Raw genomic sequence first — 22878 nt, 5'->3', positions numbered from 1 at the left:
GATGAAATACCTCCACGTTTCTGATGCAATGAGTTGACTTAGCTTAGCTTAGCTGTGCAGGCTGACGTCTTGCAGTCATACTTACTCATGACCATGATGTTTATGTTAGCCAGAATGCTGCCATGATTGTTGGAGGCCTCACACTGATAGACGCCGGTGTCCTCCGGTCTGGATTTATTAAGCACCACGGTGTCATCAAGCACTCGTCTGTTGCTCAGCGGGTCATCTAAAAACACCATCAAAATAATATAATGATCAGGACCACATAGCCAATATGTTATCCATGTGGGAAATTTGGAGCTATCTTTATGACTGCTTCATTGTACAAACTTAATATTTAAAATGGCAAAACTGAACACTTTCTGGTTCAACCATGTCTCATTAGAACACTTCTACATTTATCTGTTTAACAAAAGTATTTTGAAGTTTGGAAATGTTGCTCAAGTAATACTCTAAATCTTAAAAAATATATTGGGGAAAATAAAATTGCATACATGCTGGACCATTCATCACTGGGTTAACATGGAGAGACAAAAAACCATTCACACTCCCTCCTAGGGAGAATTTTAGAAACATCAATTAATCTAACATGCATGTTTTTGGACTGTGGGAGGATGCCAGACTACCTGGGGAGAACCCCAGAGAGAATATGCAGACTCCAAACAGAAAGGCCCGAGCCAAGACTCAAACCAAGAACCATATTGCCACACTAACAACCACACCACCATGCAGAGCAAGCAAATACTCTCAAAGAAAAATGGATTCTTCAGATGACTGGGTAAGCTGAATAAATGTTTATAGTTATATGTTTTCACCTCTATCAGCCACTAATATCAGGCTTTTGATGTCTCAATTTAACCTTTAAACTATATTATGTTGAGATATGAGAGAAAATCTATGGCATTCAATATGATTTTTTTTTAATCTAAAAGTGGAGATAACTTATACTTCTAATGTTTCCAGTGCAGTACATGCTGTATTTTGAAACAAATAAAGTTGGTTTAATATATCTTTTTTTTTTTTTTATAAGTTGCTTGTCACACAGGAAAGGAGGTTGAGGTCTTGCTGTTTGCAGCATCCTTATGACAAAGGGCAAAAGGTGAATCAAACCTTGCTAACATTAGTGCCTTCTCACCTTTGAATATTTCCCCATTCCTCCTCCAAGTTATGTCTGGCGGTGGTTTTCCACTGACCGAGCACTTGATGTGAATATCGGACCCAATCGTCCTCAGCTGGCTCTCAGGAGGATCTGTTAGCCACATCGGTGGCTCTGGAAGATGTCAAGAACAGACATGGTGGTCTCAACTAAAACAAATTCCACCTTTATGTCAACAGTTTTCTTTCTGAGGCAAAAACAAATTACACTACCAAAAGCGGACTCACCTTCAACTATTACATTAAAGTAGTGGACAACCTTTCCAGCAGAGTTCTCGGCCATACACATGTACTGTCCCTGATCCTTTTCATCCACAGCAGTTATGGTCAACAGCTTATTGAAGTTGCTCATTTTGGTCCGACTAGCCAGACTTCCTCCCATTTTCATCCATGATATTTTGGGAATGGGACTACAACATGACACAATGACTTGTTAAAGAATACAAAAACAATTTAATTTAACTGATGGCTGCACAGATACAGAAAGTGCACATACAATCCTCCTGGTATACATTCCAGCTGCAGATCCTCTCCTTTCAGCAACAACTTCATTGTCTGAACACCAGGGGGCAGCAGCATGCTTGGTGCTCTCTCTAGGGAGGTTTCAGCTGCATTCAGCAAAAACAATGGTCTTCCTCACTCATGTGTACAAATTAAATCAGTAATCATCAACACTACACCTGAGCTTACAGTCAGTCGGTTACCAACAGCTTGTAGCAAAATACAAATGCACTTTTGATTTTTACTGTAAAGGCTTTGATGTGGGACAAACACTTACTGGAACTGCCGCCGTCAGAGGAGTCATTGTCAGGTTTTACTGAAAAAAACAATACTGTGACGTTAATATGGGTAGTAATTAGTTTTCACTAGCTTGTATTGCTCAATCAACAATCCTAATGAAACTGCCTTAGGCATAAGCATGATACAACTAGCCTTGCTGGTTGGTTTGAAAACAACTACAGATAAGTCACAAAGAAGCAAAAATGCTTCTTTTGTTTTTTAGTTTCATATTTATCTTCTATGTTTTTAGCAGCATATTTTTTATTGTTATTATTACATTCTTAAAAAAGTGAGCCACAGCTGTTTTGCATGTTGGTTAAAACCACAAAGAGTTTGTTAAAAACCTACAGCTCTTGACCACAACAGCCATGGCGGTTTTCTGGACAATGGTGCGAATTTTTGGGAAGGCAGCAAAGCAACAGTAATCATTGCGACTGTCTTTCTGTAAGGCATGAGAGAAGTACAGGTTGCCATCAGTTCCCATGGAAACCCTCTGATCTTGCTCAATGTGCCGGAGACCTGAAAAACAACACATTCATATCAATATTGTGCTACTAATATATGAAAATAAAAGATGTCTGTTTCTAAATTTCATTATGGCTGCTGGTATGAAGCACAAAGCAAAAAGCTCGTTCTAAATATGCACACGACATCCACCAAATAGACAAGAAATTTTCTTCAGTTGATAAAATCCCTCCCACAACAAAAATGAGACTCAGGGTGCATGACAATAAAGTGCAGCATAATATATAATAAATGATAATAAAAATGCCCTGAAGAGTTTTTTTTATAGACCTAGTGGAGTAGTAAGTACACTATGAAAGCAGATTCGTTTTATATATTCACGGTCAGTAGCGCTCTGTGGCATTCACTGGTCAGCCCATGCACAGTATTTAACAGCTTCATTTAAGATATGGCTGTAAGGCATTGGTTGTTTTGTTAATGTGAATAAAACATATTTTATTCTGATTTAGGGAATATGGCACTTAAACAAAAAGAGGATCACTAATACAAAAAAGAGCTATATAGATATTTTTTATGCACATATAGCTAGAGCCAAGTCTTGTGCAGCCCAGGGTAAAGGTGCAGGACATCAGATGCTAACCTCAAATATGTGTTTGGTTTATAAGAATACTGTTAGTGTTTATAGATAGGGTTGGATCGTTCATCCCGTTTAAAGCCTTTCTCTACATAAATGTAATAAGGTATCACAACACTTCAACGCAATTTAAAGCAAGGATAGTGCACAGTTCTTTTCCTTTATTCTGCTAGCAGGTCAGTCCACCTAAACACTGAAAAGGCTTGTTTTTCTAGCTGACATTGTTAGGTTCATTGGAGACAGTTGAGGACCTTTAAGGAGTTGGACAGAAAATGCAACTCCCATTAATGAAGCACTTTCAGCAGAACTGAGGTGACCTTTTACACAGTGAATAACCTCTTCTGGAAGTAGAGAGGAAAAGGTTCTGCACTGAGGCAAACTTAAGATGCTCAAATGCCTTTCCCACTGCTGACTTAGATAACAGACATGTGCCTCAACCATTACGCAAGCCATCACCCACAACACCTCATTTCATCTGTGTGGATTCTCTAGAAGGTGTGATGCTTCTGCTTATCTAACGTATTCACTCATGTGATTCATTACCATCCAGATACAATGAAATGAATCATTGCAGAGGTCTTACTCAGAAATAGCAAACATGTCACTATGGTCAATTAACAAAGACGACAACTTATCATAATATCTAGAAACTGTGAGATGTGCTCTACCGTTTGTTCAGAAACTTTGTAGATTTCCAAAACAGCCTTCACACCAATGTCATGCAGTGAACATCCAAGCATGAAAAAATGTAAAACAAGCTTTCATGCCCTCCATACACAAGTACACCCAGGAGGACAGAACAGAGAAAAGTGGATTTCCAAACGTTTCTGTATAACTATAAGCACTTTATGAGCATTTAAGTGTAATTTTGTACTATGTTTTCTCCATTTCTGAACAGGTATCTGAAGTACTTCTGCTGTGTCTCTTCCCCTCCCTGTTGATCTCCTCTCCACAATACATAAGAGAAAATTTCTCAAATCAACACCTGTACCTTTATATGGACTTATTACTTACAAGATAGGTACAGCATAATATTCCAGATAAGATAATTATCTAGAATCGTGATTATGTAATTAGTCAAACTGTTAATCCTATAAAGCCGTATACATCATATTTAATACATACAGTTTGTGAGACCTTTGCATCACTTTATGGCAAAAACTGCTCAAAATCTGATACTTGTCTTCTGCCCCTTGGTGGAAACAATAATACTACAATAACGTACCACATCACAAAGTAATGAAAGGTGAATATACAAAAACATTCTTGTTAATTATATTTTAACATTTTGTTAACGGGATTGTTAAATTTGTTGAATTTACTTTTAGATGTGAAGATTATCCCATTAATGACTAAAGCATTCTTTAAAAATTCTCATATCTGAGCGGTGTTTTAAAATATTCCCGAGGGCCTTTAACCTTCACACTTATTGTTATGTATTACTGCCTCAATCGCTGACATTTAAAATAAAAAACAATTTAAAGTTTAAAACATTTGTTTCGGCTGTATGTAACAGACTTTTCTAAATTGTTTCTATTGTTTACACAGTAAATCCTTCTAAAATATTTAATATGCTCACAATGAATCGGGTTTGACAGGTGCAAGCACACAAACTTTGCTTCTCGTTTGGAAGGGATATACATGCAAGTGCTGAGTCTAGTCTAAATGAGTCAACCAGTCTGCCTCTGTTCCTGACAAATAGACTTGCAAGACCCAAAGAAGAAGCAATAGTCCTGCATATTGCTCTTTAACTGTAACACTTTGCCACCCGTTCATATGTAGCACCATTCTATACTAGAGGTAAAATATGTTGTAGAAAAAAGACAAGACTGACAGGAGGTTGGGACTATCCCATAAAGTATCAGTGATTCAAGCAGAATTGACCAATTACTAAACAATTCTTTTCCCCTTCTGCCTGCACAGCAGGAAGAAGTAACCCCTCATTCCTTCTTTCTTTTTTTACAGGACCAGAAAACACACTTAAGTTAGTTCATTTCAGAGGAAAACATGACAACATACTGTAAACCAGGAGTCAGACTGATAGACTGGTGTTGGCAGAAGATTCAAGTGGCATTACGATAAGAGTCTTTTAACTTGTGACACACCATCAACTTTTGTGTTGATATTAATGACCAAGCAAAACACAGGAACATCTAACACATGAAACAAAAGCATCAACAGTTATTGTCATGGCTTACCAATAGACATCCAGTAGAGCTGTCGTGGGGCCACACCATTTGGAGGGTTACACTGCAACACGATTGGTTCTCCTTCCTCAACAATAATAGGATCAAGGTTTTCCTTTGGGAACTTGGGTGAACCTGATGAACAATTATAATTAGACCCTAAATTAAAAATGAATAAATAAAACCTGGCATTACGATTTTATTAACCCTTTACGACTGACAAGGGAGCCGAGGCACCTAATCAGTTCACCATCGTTCCTGACATCAATATTTTTTATGGTCTTACACAAAGGTTACTTACTGGAAACTACGATCTTGATGTCCTCTGACATTGCAGTTCCCAGCTTGTTGGAAGCAAAGCATCTGTATTTACCCTGGAACTGGTGGAAGTGTTTGCTGTGAAACATAATCGTGCCATTTGTGGGGTCTGTCCTGATTGTCGGCGCATTCGGCAAGATCAAGTCTTGGTCATCCTTTGTCCATCTGTACCTGTTGGAGAATTGTGAAAAAAAAAATTATAATTAAAATTTGCTTTGTGCAACTAAATGGAGCTCTTAGGTTTTGTTACAGTTTGTCCTTATCTTTTTAAATGACTTGATGTCACTTACTTTGGTGGTGGGTTGCCCCTGGCTTCACATCTGATCGTAAGGGTGTTGTCAAAAGGAAGAGCAATGACAGGACTCGATGTTTGACTTATTATGGTTGGAGGCTGCTCCACTATAATATGAGAACACACACAGAAAAAATAACTCTTGGCACTTGTAATTAATTTAAAAGCTTCAACTTAAAATAGAAATTCTGGCCTTTCCAACAGTTTCATACAAAGAACTGCAAAATGGCAAAGACTTGTGCCAACAACAAATAAAATGCCTTAGATAGACAATAAACTAAAACAGTGCATGAGAAATGATTGCCCTTAACAAGCTTGAAACATTTGTAACAAAACAGTTTACTCTTTTCCACTGTTTTACAGAGTTTATAAAAAGCATTCATGCTCAAGCAGGACAAACATCAGAAAATATGAGCAGACATTTTGAGAAATGATGGATTTCAGGTGAATGAAACCTTGAGAGATGATTTGTTAACACTCATTAATTACAAAACCCTATCTCAACCAGCTTTGTGACATTCCTACCTTCCAAAGGAATAAAAAGGCCTGTAGCCCTGGAAGTGAAAGCCCAAGCCAGAACTAGCAGCAGGCTCCACACCAGCCTCATCACCCTCCACTGCGTAATGGAGACAAATGAGATCAGAAGAATGTTTTGATGTTGTCACTTGGAATTTGTAAGGCACAGAGGACCTGCAAGAGTCAGAGCAAAAAGCAAAGTCTTCTGTTCATTCAACTTAAAAAAAAAAAGAGAGAGATAGAAACATGACTGAAAGTAATGAGAGGAGAAAGCAAATCAGTGCAGTGCACATATTAACTTTATCTAATCGTGTGAGAAAAGTGTGCAGTTGCTGATAAGGAAAAGTGATTTTGATCGTGGCTTTTTCTTTGGTTTAGAAAGAACCATTACAGAGCGGATTGTTGAGTTCATTTGACTGGAAACCAGAGAACGCTGACTGATGGGATAGGAATAAAAATCATGAATCTAAGACAGTGGAAAATGACTTCATATGTGTGTTTTAATTTATCTAAAAAAAATTTTTAAAAATCCAGCACTACTTCTTTTTATTTACACTGGGTGTTTACTTTAAACTGTCCCAAACTTAAGAACTTCAACTGTATTACAAGACTGCTTGATATGAAATGAATGAAATGTGGTGAGAACAATCAGCAGATTATTCCAAATCAGTGTTCAACATTAAAAAAACTTAAGAAAAGCTGGCAACACAATGAATGCTTTGCTACTGGCTCACTGAAATCATAAACTATTATTAATTTCTAAAAGTGTACAATGAAAATCTTACATGCACGTTACAGTAATGAAAATGCACTGAATGAACATGCTTTCCTCTAAACCTGCAGAAAATTATCACACATAAAGAGGCAATGTTAAAAAGAGTTTACTGCACAATATTGATTGATTAATACCTTCTCTTTAAATCTCATATTTGTAAAAACAATAACATTTTGTCTTTTGGTGACACACATTTTTGTTATGACTAGAAGAAACTTTTCAAGTTTTGCAATTGGGCACATTTCCCTATGCCTTAATGACAGAAGACATCCTATTGAATAAATTGGCTAGCCTTTTAGCTTTGGCTGCCCCACATTGTTTTGAGGCTGTAACTCAACACAGAAAACAACTTGTCTAGAGATTAGTATTTGAACTGCAAAGCATGGCTGGTAGCATGGCATGGCATGCTTATAGTAAAATAGGATGGAACAAAGACTAAGCTGTTGTCAGTTACGATCACAGGATCCAAGATGGCAGTCTATAAATTGGACTAAACCCATCAGTGTTTCACAGCTTAGTTCTTGCAGTGCTGAGACTGCGGCAGCAGCGCTGTTTGTGCCAAATGGGTTCACCCCCTACTGCTAATCCTGCTATCACGAGAATGAATGCATGGAGCTCACGCAGTCGTACTGTATGCTGCTTAACAATGGCTGAGCACAACTCTGAGTTCTTGTAAGGACATAAGAGAGGTTAATGAAGTAATTGATAGAGACTACATTCAGGATTAAGCTGCTTGAATTTAGAATCAATTAAACAAATTAAGAGATTGAGTATTATTTGTTTTAAGGACTTTGTAATGATCTTCTGTGGGTTTGGATGGTAAACAAAGCTGGTTCAGTGTTTCTCTCCAGAAGAACCCCCATGCATTTTTGTGTTGTGCAATAATAGGTCACTATAACTAGAATATCATTCCACTGTACAATGTAGATACAGAGGGTCACACATGAGCACACCTTTCGTTTTAGACAGTTATGTTGTAATTGACAGAATTTTTAGCATTATTTTACAAAACTTTAACACCAAAGTTTCATCAGCCCTGCAGAGTTTGCATGACCTTTCATCAAGACTGTGCTGAGCCTGACGACATGGCATTAGGCAAGCAGACAGATTTCATTCATGTGCAGCAAATACAGTGCATGCTCCCACCACAAGAAACACTGTGGGTTAGGCCAATTAGAAGAATGATTACTCAAACAAAGCTGACAGTCTGTTTTAAAGGCACATATCCCAAGCGTAAAAAATATGACTACCTCCCAATGTAAACAGATAACAAAGGATTTGCTTTTGGAGCAAAGGGATCTATTACCTGAACACATGGCAGATCATACCCACAAATCCATAGGGATTGTGTTACCTAAGCCATTAGTTGGCCAAGGCATGAAGAGTGTGACTACTACAATAATCCTTGCTAACACAGTGACTCTCATACCATCCCTCCTCCCCCTATCCTTTCTATTAAAATCAAGCGCAACCTCACTTGTACAGAGCAGCAGCCTGTAAGACAGGAATGTTCTTGCTTTAGTGTTATTCTGTTCAAATACAACAACAATAAGAAGAGAGGAAGTATTTCCCAGGAAGTAGTAAACTTAAGTTTTCCTAGAGTAACTGGTACTTACAGTTTTTTTAGTCATTTTACATCTTCTACCACTAGCAGGGGTGCCAGGCTGGTGCACTACAAGTCCATATAAAAGTAAAGAACCACCAGGGGATCATTCCAGCAACTCTCTGCGTCTTTGAACAAACATCTTCTGACATATCTTTCCTCCTCCAGCAAACATTGCTCCTCTCCTGCTGCACAGACACGCCTCCCTCCCCACCCCTCCACTCAAGCTGCTAAAGAAGCGACAGGAGACTCGCTGAAGTGACATATGTCGCCAAAGCCTCTCACTTGGCAAAGAGGCTCTGTAAGTCTGTAACAATGCCTGGGACAAAGGGTGCACTGCAGGGCTGCTCTGAGAGCATTAAAATTGGGTTGAGAGGAAGTAAGGGCATGTCTCTTCTCTGTCACTCTCTCTGACCCGTTTTCCTGGATCCTTCTATCCTGACCTCCACAAACTATGTATGCCCATTTACACCCAGCATCATCCCAGTGATTTTAATACAAAGAGTCTCAGTACCATTGAAAAGAGACAAGTCGTCTTCTCTCAAGAGCTCATCTTTTGTGTAATTTCATTTTCATGCAGTGCTCCAGGGTACTGCTATATAGAGGCATGAGAAAACATGTCTAAAAAAAAAAAAAACAGGATGGTGTTGATAAAAGACAAGATCTTGCTTTTCTTTTCCATTTTTCGTTCAAGTTGTTTATTGGACAAGTGTAGATTCTTATCAGTACCCTAACCCTTGGAATTTTTGAACTATCAACAAAATAAAAAAAGTTAGGACCTTAACACGTTATAACGAATAGTTTTATTGTAAAAACATCAAACGTATCACCTTTGATTGCGTTATAATGTCACAACATGAAACACAAAGTACTGTATTTTTATAGTATTTTGTTGTAGATTATTTTTAACAATAAACAATCACGTAACAATGTGACACCACGTTTTTACAATAAAACTATCACGTTATAACTTTATAAAGTCCCTTTTTATTTACTTTGGCGGACAGCGCTACACTTCCATACAGCATGCAGCATGAATGCATCAAACAGCTTAAACATCCTGCTTTATGCAGAGGTCTCTGATCTATGTGTAATTCTCTCAACAGCCTTCATTTATATTCTCAGGTGCAGTAATAATTTTCCGAATGATAACAGATGCTATTGCAAATGTGTTCCCAGATCTGTACCATTTAAAGGCCATGTGAAAATGTATGAACAACATATTTTTATAAGCCTAATGGAGATGTAATGACCACACCACAGGGGAAAGAGATGTTCCTGCTGTTGTGCAGAGTCATCGAAGCAGGAAAGGATTTGATTTTTACTGACTAGTAATTTAGTCTGAGATCACCCAGAGAAACTTCTCTGCCATATTTCTACAGTGACACATCTAGCTAGTTTCATGATGACAGAAGTGTAAAATGACAGATTGATGTTTCCTGGAGTGAGCAGTTCTAGAGAGAAAAATAAAAAACAAGCATAATCACAGTTGAGCTGAAACTAAGTCTTCCAAAATTCTCTCTTGTTTCAGTTTTTGTTCATTTATGCATAAAAGAGGTCTTCAAACCAGGAAGCTACACTTTTGCTATTGCCACTAGATAAGCATAAAATATTAAAATGAATAAAACATTGATAGTTGTGACATGATTTTGCAATTATGTTCTAGAAGAACAATTCCTCATTTTGTTCACTTTTGTTTTTACCTCAAATGTGTGAAACCAGGAGCCATGACCACCAAGATAACAGGTGTCCCAAATTGAGAACCACTGATAAATAATATTGTGTGCACCTAGTCCAATGTCTAAATGTCAAAGTAATTAAATACCAGTGCCATTACTGATTTTAATCTTACTAATATTGATGATTGCACTGTAGAACATATACTTGTTTTTACCCTTCTTCAGAGATTTTCTTTAAGCTGCAGGTGTTGCTTTGTCCCACCTCAGATTCAAGTCAGGCAACATGCTTGGCCAGGTCACACTTCTGACTCAAGGCTTCTTCATAAACCCATCAAGCTGAAATATTTCTCTTCTTCAAAGCATGTAAAGAATGGAATTTTCTAAATGCTTTGCAGAGGTCATATGAAGGTATAAAAAGGTTATATAAAGCTGGCATTTCCCTATATCTGCCTACATTTGAGGGGCCATCTCCCATACACACAGCCCTCCAGATATCATAACACTTTCACCTCTGTGCTTCATTCTTTGGCCTGTGCATTCATTGTCATGTTCATGTTCATGTCAAACATACTGGATCCCATCTGAGCCACACACATTAAGAGCAAAGTGTGTAAAAGGCTGTTTCTGCTGGATTTGCACTTGTAGTGAAAGCAACAGATCAGCAGTTACTAAATCATCACATAAATGTTGCACTTCAGTCGCCAAAAGACCAGATTGAAAGACAACAAAGAAATAAATCTTGTGACATAGCAGAAGCTTATCAAAACAATACTTCAGTGAATGCTGCCATAATCAAAACTAAAGGCCGTTCAACAAAATATGAGTGTGTAACATTTTTGATGGAGACTTTTTTTTCTTGGCCAGGCAGTACATATTTGTGTGTGTGCTTATTCAAAAAGAGACATCCAGGACACGCCCATACTATGTGCTTTAAACCACAGCAGCAGCTGAGAATGCACGCACAAAAGAATGACAGTAAACTCACAATAGCTTTGATGTCAACATGGACAATGACAAACACAATTAATATGTTCGCAAACATCTGCTAAGGGATTAGAGGAACTTTACTAATTAGTAAAAGTAAATGACTTTTCCCTGACTATATTTTTATATTTCAGAAGTTAGTACACAAACCTGGCCAGGTCTACATCTCAAGTCTCATCCCTATAACTTAAGATTCAAGTAGTTTTCTTTAAAACTGCATGTGAACACACTCCAATATACTACATACTATAGTCCAGGGCTACTCAATTCGGTCCTACGAGGGCCACAATCCAGCAGGTTTTCCATGAATCCCTGTACCAACACACCTGAGTCAAATTAATGAGTCATTGTGTAGAACCTGATTGGCTGTTGGAGCCACCTAATTTGACTCAGGTGTGTTGGTGCAGGGATACATGGAAAACCTGCTGGATTGCGGCCCTCGTAGGACCGAATTGAGTAGCCCTGCTATAGTCTATCTATCTATCTATCTATCTATCTATCTATCTATCTATCTATCTATCTATCTATCTATCTATCTATCTATCTATCTATCTATCTATCTATCCACCTATCCATCTATCTATCTATCTATCTATCATTGTCAAATTTTGACTGTGATCACACTGTATTGTATTGACGATTTGTAGTAAAACTGATTAAGTTACTTATCAGTACTTTTCAAATATAAAACCAATCATCACTACCAATTAACCAGTTAAGGCCCGACCCATGAAAAAATGGTAAGAAAAGTCCAAGTTTTTAAATATGAGGTCTTTATTTGGCCCTTTAACAAACTGTAACAAAAAAATTAACATTTTTTGGGGGGGTATATCTACCATTTATTTCCATGGGATATATTAAAAATATTATAATATGGTTTTCTGCTTCTAGGTATCTATTAGGGGACAGAAGACAAGTATCAGATTGTGTTCAACAGGATTTTGAGCAAAGTTTATACCGTAAATTGAAGCAAAATGTCTCAGAAAACGTATGATTGACTGTTTGATTGAGGCTGTACACATGCATTAGTGATGTGTCATATAGCTTTAGGTGCCTAAAGTGATGTTTCCCAATTTAACAATGATCCTTATCAAGACTCGCCATTTCACACGGGTGCCTTTATACATATGTTGTTTTTTCTTTCGGTCCTTCAAGCACTTCAAAAAGTTATAAATCATGCATTGCTGGAAGTCACCCAAACAGCTTTCCAACACATCAAACAAATCCACAGCAAACCTGTGCATCCAGTATTATGTAGAGGTGCAACACTTTTACAGTCTACACAAGCAGAACAGGTTTAAAGTAAAAGTGTGGTAGCTCATACTTCACAATCTAAGCACAAGCCAGAAAAAAGAAAAAAAAAAAAAAAAGCCTGGATACGTTTGAAGTGACAGGTAAAAAAATGTTAGTGTTTAAATTCCTTTACATTGTACTTGATTTAAAATCCAGTTAAAAGAAGTTTAATTCCTTTACTGCATAAGTTTGTGTTATTTCCAAGAGAGCATATGGGGTGTGGAGGTGTGTGTGTTACTCATCAAAAATTACTCAGTTGGCGTTTAAATGTTCCCTGTGAAGAAACACTATGATTAGGGGAGTGACATGTGAAGCGCTGCCTCTTCAACAGGAGCTGATCTGGCACGCAAATACACGGCACGCTATGTCAACCACATTTCCTAATTTGCAGGTTTGGCATTTCCTGCACACTTTTCAGCTACAGCCACTCCCTGGTTTTTGACTTCTTTTCTCTTTGTAAATATTTATTCCATCGCATAAAATTGTAGAGTTAGCACAATGAATGATTACAAAAACTGGATTTCTAAACATAAAAGAGTCAAAGTCCACTGATTAACTTTATTATAACAAAACAGTATGAATCGTGACAGATATATGTCCCTCACACTTTTAGAGGGACATTGTAGTGGCATTCATGAGCACAGAAGACGTTTAAAGACAATGCAGCCACATTCAGCTTTCTTCACTCAAACATGGCCTTTCAAAGGATCTCTTCACACCTTCCTTCATCGTGACATTTTCCTCATCACTGTCACAGACGAGGCAGATAAGGAAGCAATGTTGTGCTCTATGCTCTAAACTAAGCCAGTAATTACTTTATGGGATAAGTTCAAGCCTAAAGTGGTATTTAACTGGGTTAATAAAGAAACAAACAAATGGCAAAATTCTTAGTTTTAAAGCAGCTGTTTGTAAATGTGAGATTCTATTTTGACTAAACTTCCAAAAGTTGTAAGTCGAAGCATTAACAACTTAAAAGATGAAAACATCTTCTTAATCGCAGAGGTGTTTAGAAGTATTACTGTTATTCCTGAAAACTATTTTGAAATATTCACTTCAGTGTATCAATTGTGAAAGCTACAGAGTGGCCAGCATCCACTTTTGTCTTACTAAACACCCCCCCCCCCCCAACCCTCTCTGAGTCCTCTTTTTAGAATTTGTGACCGATAATTAAAAACAGTTAAAACAAGGCTGTTCAGACATTAACATAAAAATAAAATAAAATTAAATCTTCCCTCAAGGCAAGAGTCAAAGCAATGAGGACTACTCTCTGTTTGCTAGCAAGTTTGTTAATATTAAAGCTACCAGGCTGACTTGTGTGTGTTTCAGTTCATGTGTAATACTGCCAAACTAGAGAGAGAGAGAAAGACTCATGGCACAGGCCCGAAAGTCAAACAAATGTGGTCTCTTCCAATGAATTTCACCTGCAATGATATACGGAAAGTCTGAAACAGCACCTTACTCCCAAATATCATATATATTTATTGCTGTGTTCCATTCAGAGTTGTCATGTATGATTGGCAGGTTTTAAATGCAGTAAATACACACAAAGAAAAAAAATCTTTAAACTAACTAGAAAACATCTTATCTCTCTAAACTTGTAGGTCTGGCAGCATCTGCTGCAACATGTCAAAAGCAAAATACTCATGAGTCTTAAAAAAATGCAAAAAAAAAAAAAAAAAACGCAAATTGCCATATGTTTTAACAGAGACAAATTAAATTTGAAGCCATGTTTGCATTGAGGCTAACCTGAACATTTACAAAATTATGCACTAACACATCATAAATGAAAGCTTTTTTTTACATGGATTACCATAAACTTCCTGAACATCCAATGGTATATGGGGACTTCTCTGCTAGCATGTAGTATTAAAACTACAAGTTCAATTCATGTGTAATAGTGGAAAATTGTTCATTAATGTTATTCTCAGACAAAGAAATTTACTTTAACTTTTGCATGTTCATAACGGATGGTGAGCTTAAATCTGCCTGCTAGCATGTGGCGCAGGGTGCAATGCAAAACTAAGCTGAAACTTAGCATCCCGGAAGAAAAAGTTTTATAGTGAAGTTTTTCAGCCTAATGATGCTGCTGGGCAGCCACGGCTTCAGGAATGCAGATGATAGTTGTAACAGTGTCATCGAGTCTGGAACGCAGAGTTTTATGTTTGGAAAGTTAAGTAATGTGTATTTAATAGTGACAGCAAGACAATGACACACGGTGAAAAGACTGTTTCCTCTAAATAGGCTGAAAACAGCTTCGCCTTCCTGCAACTGCAACCTGCAGTCTAACAAAGTACAAATAGTTTACCGACCATGGTTTTTCTCTTCAGATCAGGCCAAATACAAAAATGACAGATTTATTGTCAGCAGCAAAGGCAGCTGAGGAATTTCACGAATAGTTTCTAAAAAGTGACTTTGATTTCCTTCTTGTGTTTTTACCTGGTTTCATTCTTATCTTGCTATGTCAATTTTATGGCTCAGAGCCAGTTCGACTTGAGGAGCTTCATCGCTTGGTAGGTCTAAATTACTCATGGGACAACTACCATGGGAGATGTTCCTTGCATCACCCTGTGCGAGCAGTCGCATCACTGCTGTCTGACACAGGCCGATGACAGGGGTACCCTTGTGAAAGTGTCAGGGCCTTGCTTCATTTGCATTTTTGGATCATCATGAATGAAAGCGTTTGTTCTGGTCGGAGCGCCCATGTGAAAGGGTCCATTAAAAGAGTGTTTTAAGGGCTCTGCTTAGTTAGGTCGGAAGTTTGGTAGCTGGTGTATGGCAGAATGTGTCAGAGCAAAGAAAAAATGTTCTGAAACACAATGACTCGGATCAATCCATGTGCAGATGACTTACTGCTTGACAAAAGGTACACTTCATAAAATGTGACAAATGCAAGCATGTTAATAAATTTTTCAGCACAGATGCTACTTATGTTTTCAGGGTGTGTCCAAACACTGTGGTTGATCTAACATTCAGAGCCAAGTATCAAGTAAAGCCTGTTTACTGTAAACCAGGGTAGTAGCATGCCCTGTGGCCACTCTGTTGACTAAAAGGTTTCACATACCTCAATTTATCAAACAGAGATGCTGCCACACAGGATAAAACATTCAGTTACTTCAATAATTAAACTTTAGTGAATGATTCTGGATAAAAATGGTTGTTTATTAAACATATTATGCAAGACAAACACAACTGTACTTGCTTGATTTTCTTAAAATATGCATTTAGTATTTTTAATCTAAGAGATGAAGAGTCCCTACATACTTTTCCAATAAAAGCTTAAACCTAAGTGGCTCAAGCAAAGCTTCATACATTTGTTTATCACTTACAGGATACAACAGAATCAAATATACCCCTTTCCAATATAATATACATTTCAAGTGACTCATAATCAAATCACCTTTTACTAAGTGCGTTACATCTAGAGTGACCGTATGGTATTTACAATTATGTTTTAATTTAAAATTCTAACATTTTACATGAACAAAATATTTATTGAAAATACCTTTTCAACAACAGGAACTTTATGAAACAAAAATCTGAAAAATTGTCATTACTGAGGTTTAAATCTTTAGTCTTTTTTAGTAACTTATTTTTTTTAAATAAAATAAATCTTTGTCAGCAAGGATAAGAGTTATCAATTTTAGCTTTTTCCAGAGGGGCTGTACTGATCTACATTTCTCTTTAAAATATCCTAAGGCTTTTCAATTGGATTTTTAGCTTGGAGACATACTTGGCTAGGTCAGGTTTTACTTTTTTCTTCTAGAAAATATTTTGTATTATGTTGTAACTTATTATTAGACTCAAGCACCAAAGGGTGTGAAGGCTTATTGAAATCCTTTACTTGGTATAATGCTCCTTCTTCTGAAATTTGAGAGCTCATTAGGTCCCCAAATGTCCCTATGTTAAGCTCTATGCTTCACTGTTAGGAATGTAGTATGCATTCATTGAACTAAATAAATTTAATTTGGTCTCATATGACAAAAACTGTGCTCCAAATATCAATCGGGCCTCTTGCTATGTTTAAAACTCTCAATCTTAAGCCTGTGTTGACCTCAGAATATATATTTTATTGATGAATTGTCCCAGTATTTTCACTTTCAAATAAATTCTGATTTCCACTCTGTGACAGCTTATGTGAGAGTGATCACAGGGGCATTTACTCCTTTAATTATTTGCTGTTGAGCCAGTATTTTCAGGACAATCAAGGCTTTGTTTTGGATTATTTAAAAGAGTAAGTCCTCCACATGTTGGAAACAGTGCATTTGGTGAGAGGTAATATAATTTTAAAATAACTTCACATATCAATGATTTTAAGTTGCCCATATGAACGCCTGTCTTTTATATTGTAGATACATTTCAGCAGGACCCTTTTCCACATTCAGTAAGTGAATGAGCCAGTCCGGAGCTGTCTATATTGTTGCCTGCCAGTAGCTGACACAGCTTGTCGTGTCTACTCTGATTCTTTTTGTCATGCAACGGAGATGTGAAGAAGAGGCAGGACCTAAGATCTAAGTGAGATCTAATCGGAACTAAAGGTGCGGTCATGGCAGGATAAAATAGAGTTAAATTTAAAGTAATAAGCAAATTTAGCTTAAAGTACATGACTGACTAACAAACTGACTGACTGGCAAGGGCTGGGAAAACCAAGACAACAAAGACAACCCAGACAGCCTTGAAAAGGACCTGCCAATAATAAAAAGAAAATAAACAAAACAATATGGTTAAAGAATGTAATCAGCATCAGAGGACCAGGTGTAAGATGGAAACAGGAAGGAAACACAACTGCTTAACTTGAGAGAAAATATCACTAAAAACAGAAGTCTAGCACAAATTAAACCAATAGCAGAATTAAAACCTACAGACCATGACACTTACTCTTTCATGTATTTAGTGAATCTACTTTTGAAGTAATTCAGCCATGAATCTTTGAACCAGGGAGGTGTTTTCAAGCAGAAGAAGATAGAGTAAACATGGTTGCGTGCAAGTGGAAGTATCAGAATGGTCTTACCATACCATACCATACCATACCATACCATACCATACCATACCATACCATAACAACTTTATCTATAAAGCACTTCCACAAATACGCCACCACAGATCATCCAACTGTTCGGCCAGCTTCTGGGTTCATTTGGCCTTTCAAGAAGAGCAACTACTCCAAACAGCCTGGGATTCCTTGCTCAATGATGTGTGTGTCTTCTCCACTACCTTGCACAGCCTTCTCTTGCTTGGATTAAATTCTTCAATGTCCTGTGTAGAACATACTATACTTCCTGTCTTACCTCACCTTTCAGAAGCAGTTATCCCACCTGAACACTAGAGATGTTCAAGAGAACGTGCAGAATATTGAGATTCTGTCCTTTTCTACATTTGCTGTTCACACAATCTCTCCACAGTTGGAGACTTTCTGCCTGCCTTGAGCACAAAGTAAGCAAAATATGAAGCCGATAGTATGCTGTTTCTGCTGAGCAGATACAAAGTAGAAAGAATGCTTTGATTACAATTAGCTGCTGGACTGATAAAAGATATCTTGAAAACATGGCAAGATGGTTTAGAGGTTAATTGTTAGTGGAAGGACCTAAATAATAATTGAGACATGAAAGTGACAAAAAAAAGTTGAAACCGTGAAAAAAGAAGGAAAATCACATTAGTACAACTTTTTAAAAACTCCTTAAAACCAAGCAAACATTAGTTTTAATTAAACATAAAGTATCAGTTCCTTTGGATTAACTGTTTTTTTTAAAGTCTTTGAGTCTTTTAGAGGAAAGTATCTTTAAATAATTTACAGCAACCTTCATTAAAGATCCATCCATTAAAAGGCACCAAAATCAATTTATTTACTGGTTTATATATCTGGATTATCTCCACAAATTATCGATTTACATTAAAAAAAATTTTATCTCAAAGAATTTTCAAGCTGCCTTTTTCCTTATCTATTCATCGGAAAAAAGCATTTCTGACTTGCACAGAGATGCCAGATGATTTGCCAGAAGCTCTACATGCCTTGGTGCCAACGCAGATGCATATCAACACGTGCTGCAAGGGAAACACTGGGCACTACCACATAAAAAGCTCCTGTGTAAGATTACGGTGAGCAAGGTTATGACCCTTACAAAAAACGAGGGAGCGCATGGGAAACAAAAAAGAGACAGAAAGCATGAGGGGGGCGGGAAAGCCGAGAGTTTAGGGGGTGATAACTGTGGTGCAGGAGAGAGAAATCCATGGGAATTCAGCTCATTAGCATATGAATCAAATTCCAGCAGCAGGAAAAGACAGACTGAGCTCAGAGCCTGTTGTTGGGAATACCAGCAGCAGATGAGGGAAATTATGAGTGCTGGGGCCAAAGTTAATCCTTGCATAGCATGGTACAAATGTACAGCAAATAATTTCAAAGGTCTTGGGAAAATATTATCTCTATATAAAATAACATCCATCCTTATGACACCATGTAAAAATCAAACTTCTACAACTTTTCTGTAATATGCAAAATCAATCTCTGACTTAGCTAAACGTCCAATAATAACCAAATAAACAAATCAGCTATTCAATACACCAATGTATATATAATTAGCATGATAAAAATGATGCATTAGTGGCTTCAAACAAACAAAACATATGAAAATAACTCTTAAAACATTTTTTCCTTATTTTCTTGTATTTTATAAACAAAATGCATTGACTTGAAGTGTAAGTCAATATTTTGAGGCTCTTCATTTGAGTTTGCCCATCTGATTCCACTTCAGTACTCTATTTAATAAAACCAGTTATTTTTACTTATGTACATTTATTCAGTATCCATATTTAGTCATTTTAGGACTTAAGATGCTAATAAATGACAAAAAGGCAATATTACTAAACTTACTTATGTATCTTACTCTAAAATTCTAATAATTTCATAACATCATTGGTGAGTACCGAGCCACTTAATTACATTATGATAATAAAACTTTTAGTTTGAATGCAAATCATTTACTTGTCATGACATGTTGCTGCCGAAAGTACATAAACAATATGAGTATTAATTTTTTACTCCACACATCTGTGGGAATCAAGCAATGTGTCACACTGAAAACCACAAGCTCTACAAGAGGCATGTTTAGAGCCTGCTTTTATCCTTTCACAAGAAAGCAGGAACCTGTTTTGGCTCATGCAGTGATAATCCCAGCCTTAAAGCAGGAAAACATGTATGAACATGGGATACGAGCATCATCTGCAAATTCCTAACAGCTGTCCAACAAAGAAGATACTTTCAAGATACTTCTTCAAACAACTGCCAGCCAAATGTCTAATTTAGTACTGACATGGAAACATGTAAATCTGCAGGCAATGCCCACACATGGAGAGGATGTTAACCTCAGAGTCTGGCAACCGAGGCACGTTGTCACAGTCAACAAGGATCTGCCATGCAAATGTCACAACTTATTTCTGAATTTCTGTCTCAAAGTGAGTGTTTGTCCTGAAAGATGAGGCTTAACAGTGAGGGCACTGTTCAAAAGCAGGAGTCCAGATAAATGAAGTGAAGAGCATTTAAAGTGCCAATACACCATGTTCCTCACTCACCAGGAGGAATGCAGTCTATTGTCCATCAAACTTGTTCAAAAGCTCTGGAGGTGTAGCACTGGAGGGGGGGCAGCAGGGTGCAGGCAGCATATGTGAATGTCTATAACCCAGATCATTCAACTCAGACAGAGTTCAAAGTTATTTGTGCCCCCTGTGTGAGGCGTTGATTTCACCAAACATTTGTCGGCTGGCATGGTCATGACCTTTGCTCTTGGTATTTAGGAGCTGCCAGTGCTCAAAGACATAAATCCAAACTCCATGGTAACCAAAATACCGGTATCTTCACTGGGAGGATTTACTGGGAATTCTTAGATAAAGTAGAAGTTTAATCCCTTCATGGGTGAAAGTTTGATGCTAACAAATCTGCTAAAAAGTGTCTAAAAAGGAGTACAATACAAGATAGAGAGGTGATCAGTTTCTGACAACGACTCTATTTTAAACCTTGGTGGTGAGAGGTTGAGAGTTCCTGTGTGTCAGTGACTCATGTAAATATTTCACAAGCATTCCAAATGTGGACTGGTTGTCATCTGAGGACAGCAATAAATTCTCTCTCCAAATACAAACATCAGAGCTTTAGTTTCTCATTCGTGGTAATCTCATTAACAAAGCATCATTAAGTTACTGAGCAAGAACTTGCATGCACTCAGGGAGTTAAAACACAAACTAAAAAAAAAATACTACTATTGTGCACAACTAATACTACTAATATTGTGAACAACTCAGCATCAAAATGTCTTCATCAGGTGTAACTATTCTTTGGCTATAGGCAAATTATGGATGCTACAATGAAGCTGAACCTGCCACATAAAGACAAAACCAAGTCTAACTTAGACGAAATATCATATAAACATGCAAAGATCATCTATAGAATCATGTTCCTTCATTCTCAACTGCAGATTCAGAAACACACACACCGACTGCTTGATTTATTCATGTATGCAGATTATCAGCTTAAATGGTATTTGAATAGCTAATCCACATGAATGCTTTCTCTGAGACGACTGATATGTAAAAAATGTGATTATTGTGCTTCTCTGGAAAAGCAAACACTTTTTTTTTGCTTTACATTCCCTCTCATCCACAGGAATAAGAAATGCTTAGTGGTGTTTGTTACATAAAGGCTCTTTCTGCATTTACTTTAACAACCACATCATTTGTAATGATTTGTGAATGATTCAACGGTTAAAACAAAGCCTGTAACCTACAACTAGTTTGTATTTGTTTGTTATTCCTACATCAGTTGGAGAGCTTTGTCCCTGATATATTTAGGGTTCTTTTGTCTGTAAAACAGCTATTATGCAATGATGAAAAACATTTACCCGAGGCAGCTAACTGCGTCTCTGATTTTCTGATTTTATTTAGTATTTCTTCCTACTTATTATAATTAAGGAACTCTCCAACTGTGCCTGTCATGTCAACAAATTTTCAACACATAAATCAATTCAGAGAGAAAAAAAAGATTGCCCACATTTACTTCTCTAGTTTACTCAACCACTAAATTAAATTATCAAGTTATGTTATACTTTGTTTTTAGCCATGCCTTATTTTTCAGACTAATTTTGATGGTGACAAGTGACTGCAGTTTTTCCACTCTGTCCAGCACATCGCCAATTAATAGGTTGAACCCCCCCCCCCCCCTTAATAAGGATCTTACGCTGTAGTAGCTGCTCTTGATGGATAACAATGAGCCGCTCAGATGCTGACAACAGCTTAATATACTCCATTCTGTCACAGCACATTTGGCAACATTTTAAATCCATTCAAGTGCATTAAACCAAGCAGGTCTCATTCTCTTAACATTACAAAATGAAGCATTGTAATGGAATATTTACTATGTGATGGAATTAAAGTGTCTATGTTATTTCTCCATCTCAGCGAATTTAAGATTTGTTTATTCTAGAATTGCAGCATTTCCAAATCCTGAGGGGCAAGTAGCTCCTCCTAAATCTTTAACAGGCAGTCTAGAGGTTTAGAAAGGTGGAAGCAACATTCCTAGCATGTCACAACCCATGTTGGCTTTACTTGTCCCTGTATGTGTAACAGAGGGTAGAGTCTCTGAAAAACTAGTTAGAAGTGAATCACTGGGACCCTGCAACAGCCGTATGTTTGGGGGCACATCATTTCAAGTCAAATGGTTTTAATGTTCTTTGCTCTCAATGAACTTGGATAGACTATTAAAATAGTTCAGTCCAACCACTTTCACAGAATTATTGTCAGACTTTGCAAAACACGTGCACACGCATATGTATATATTTGTGCACATAGTTCAGTCAAAAATATAGTTACTACCAAAATAAACCTCTGCTACTACTGTATGCAGCTTGTTTAATCAGAAGTCGGGGCGAGACGTTCTTTAACAACCACAAAAAGAAGCATATCAAGTGGTCGTTGTATAGACGCACACAGCGCAATCAATCAATGCTGCTGTCCACGGTGCTAAAGGAAACAGAACAGATCACATGCATTGCTTGGATGATTTAGCTAATTAAATTAAATTAATGAATAAACACACAAAGCTGACAAATTAATGATATTCTTTTCAAGAAACATCAGGAAGCTTGTTGCAAAATTATATGTGCCAGTACATTTTCTTTATTGAAACAAGTCCTTTAGCTGAATGGGTCATACAGTATCT

The 22878-nt window shown here is 37.2% G+C and overlaps 1 protein-coding gene across 5 annotated transcripts in view; it reads right to left on the bottom strand.

The window, feature by feature from the left end:
- The window catches only part of LOC121652162 (neural cell adhesion molecule L1-like protein), a 50524-nt gene that overhangs the window by 24757 nt on the left and 2889 nt on the right, over positions 1-22878 (bottom strand). The window contains exons 1-11 of one of the 5 annotated variants that reach the window (XM_042004782.1): positions 8738-8857; positions 6356-6520; positions 5829-5937; positions 5522-5709; positions 5233-5355; positions 2284-2454; positions 1934-1972; positions 1652-1763; positions 1384-1565; positions 1136-1270; positions 86-226 (exon numbers count right to left, since the gene is read on the bottom strand). In XM_042004782.1, the coding sequence (XP_041860716.1) occupies positions 86-226; positions 1136-1270; positions 1384-1565; positions 1652-1763; positions 1934-1972; positions 2284-2454; positions 5233-5355; positions 5522-5709; positions 5829-5937; positions 6356-6437 (1282 nt within the window). In that variant the 5' untranslated portion in view covers positions 6438-6520; positions 8738-8857. Of the gene's footprint in view, positions 1-85; positions 227-1135; positions 1271-1383; positions 1566-1651; positions 1764-1933; positions 1973-2283; positions 2455-5232; positions 5356-5521; positions 5710-5828; positions 5938-6355; positions 6521-8737; positions 8858-22878 lie in introns of those variants that run through there. The other 4 variants (XM_042004780.1, XM_042004784.1, XM_042004781.1 and 1 more) reach the window with 4 other exon arrangements.

This window comes from Melanotaenia boesemani, chromosome 13 (assembly GCF_017639745.1).
Source record: "Melanotaenia boesemani isolate fMelBoe1 chromosome 13, fMelBoe1.pri, whole genome shotgun sequence".
In the NCBI taxonomy this organism is placed as follows: Eukaryota; Metazoa; Chordata; class Actinopteri; order Atheriniformes; family Melanotaeniidae; genus Melanotaenia; species Melanotaenia boesemani.
This window is presented reverse-complemented; position numbering and strand designations above follow the sequence as displayed.